This window comes from Sinocyclocheilus anshuiensis, unplaced genomic scaffold (assembly GCF_001515605.1).
Source record: "Sinocyclocheilus anshuiensis isolate Anshui unplaced genomic scaffold, SAMN03320099.WGS_v1.1 scaffold1053, whole genome shotgun sequence".
Lineage (NCBI taxonomy): Eukaryota > Metazoa > Chordata > Actinopteri > Cypriniformes > Cyprinidae > Sinocyclocheilus > Sinocyclocheilus anshuiensis.
This window is the reverse complement of record NW_015555711.1, coordinates 1,025,385-1,026,768: the sequence shown is the minus strand read 5'-3', so window position 1 is coordinate 1,026,768 and position 1,384 is coordinate 1,025,385. Positions and strand designations below refer to the sequence as shown.

Here is a 1,384-nt window from a genome sequence, read left to right as displayed (position 1 = left end):
ATTTAATACACGAGTTTCACAATTTGAGTTGAATTACTGAAATAAATGAACTTTTCCACTACATTCTAATTTATTGAGCTGCACCTGTATATTGTTTAAAACATTTTTTTTTAAGTATTTAGATAGTTCCATATTTTTAAAATAAATTAATACTTTTATTATGCAAGCATGCATTAAATTGATCAAAAGTGACAATAAAGACATTTATAATGTTACAAAATACTACATTTCAAATAAATGCTGTTCTTTTGAACTTTCTATTCATCAAACAATCCTGACAAAATGTTAACACATTACCACAAAAATATTACATCAAAATATTAATATAGTATGACTGTTTTCAAAGTTAAAATTACATTTTAATAATTAAAAGTTATTTTTATTGTAATATTATTCATGATATTACTGTTTTACTGTTGATCAAATAAATGCAGCCTTGGTGAGCATAAGAAACTTCTTTCAAAAAATATAAAAAAAAATTTGAATTTGGCGGTTTACTGTACGTATGTATATATTCACAGATACAGTTTTGTTTTGTAGTTGTACTGATGACAGTCTTAAATTTTTATAGGCTATCTTTGCACTTGGGTGATGTGGAAGACATCAGGGGACTTGTCATCAGGTAAACACTCTTTTTCTTCTCCTATATTTGCTTGCGCAAAACCTCACGGGCTGAGAATTACATTCACTTGTTAATTACTTCCTCTTGTCTGTTTTCTGAAGGCTTCAGATGTCCAACACATATTATGAATCAGTAGGCCAGAACTGGTTCACTCTGGACAGTGTTCACATCCACTACAACTGGACTCATGAGGCCACATTCAATGCTACGGAGGTCTATGCCCCTGCCACCTATTCTTACCACTGCCAGCATGTCAGCAGCTTACAGAAATATGACACCCTACTGGTGCCCAGCTCCCACACTGACAGCTCGGCAAACTGGCACATCACTTTCACAGATTTTCAGGTAGCTGCCACAAAATGTGCTTGAGAGTTATCAGAAGTTTACTGAAGTTCAGTATTGCTGAGAGTTTTTACTGACATATTTGAAAATTACTTTGAATTTATTTATAGTAAATTCTCAAAAAACAAAACAAAACTAAAGTTCTGTATTGGCATCTATGGTTCCATGAAAAACCATCACTGGAATCAAAAATGGTTCTTCTATGGCATTGTAAAAACCCCCTTTTGGAAACTTTATTTTGGGCTGTTCACATGGCACAAAAAAAACCCTGAAAAAAAATAAAAAAATAACAGCGAGATGTGTTGAAAAAGTCAAATTGTCCTTTCAGTGTAAGGACTCTCAATCTTACAACCCAGAAACCCAAAAATGGAATTACATGGAATTATTATATATATATATATATATATATATATATATATT

General features: G+C 31.6%; 1 protein-coding gene across 1 annotated transcript in view; it reads left to right on the top strand.

The window, feature by feature from the left end:
* Nucleotides 1-1,384, top strand: part of LOC107672058 (V-type proton ATPase subunit S1-like) — a 9,312-nt gene that overhangs the window by 4,452 nt on the left and 3,476 nt on the right. Inside the window, exons 5-6 of the mRNA XM_016465150.1 lie at nt 572-622; nt 724-967. Coding sequence (XP_016320636.1) covers nt 572-622; nt 724-967 — 295 coding nt within the window. The remainder of the gene's footprint in view (nt 1-571; nt 623-723; nt 968-1,384) is intronic.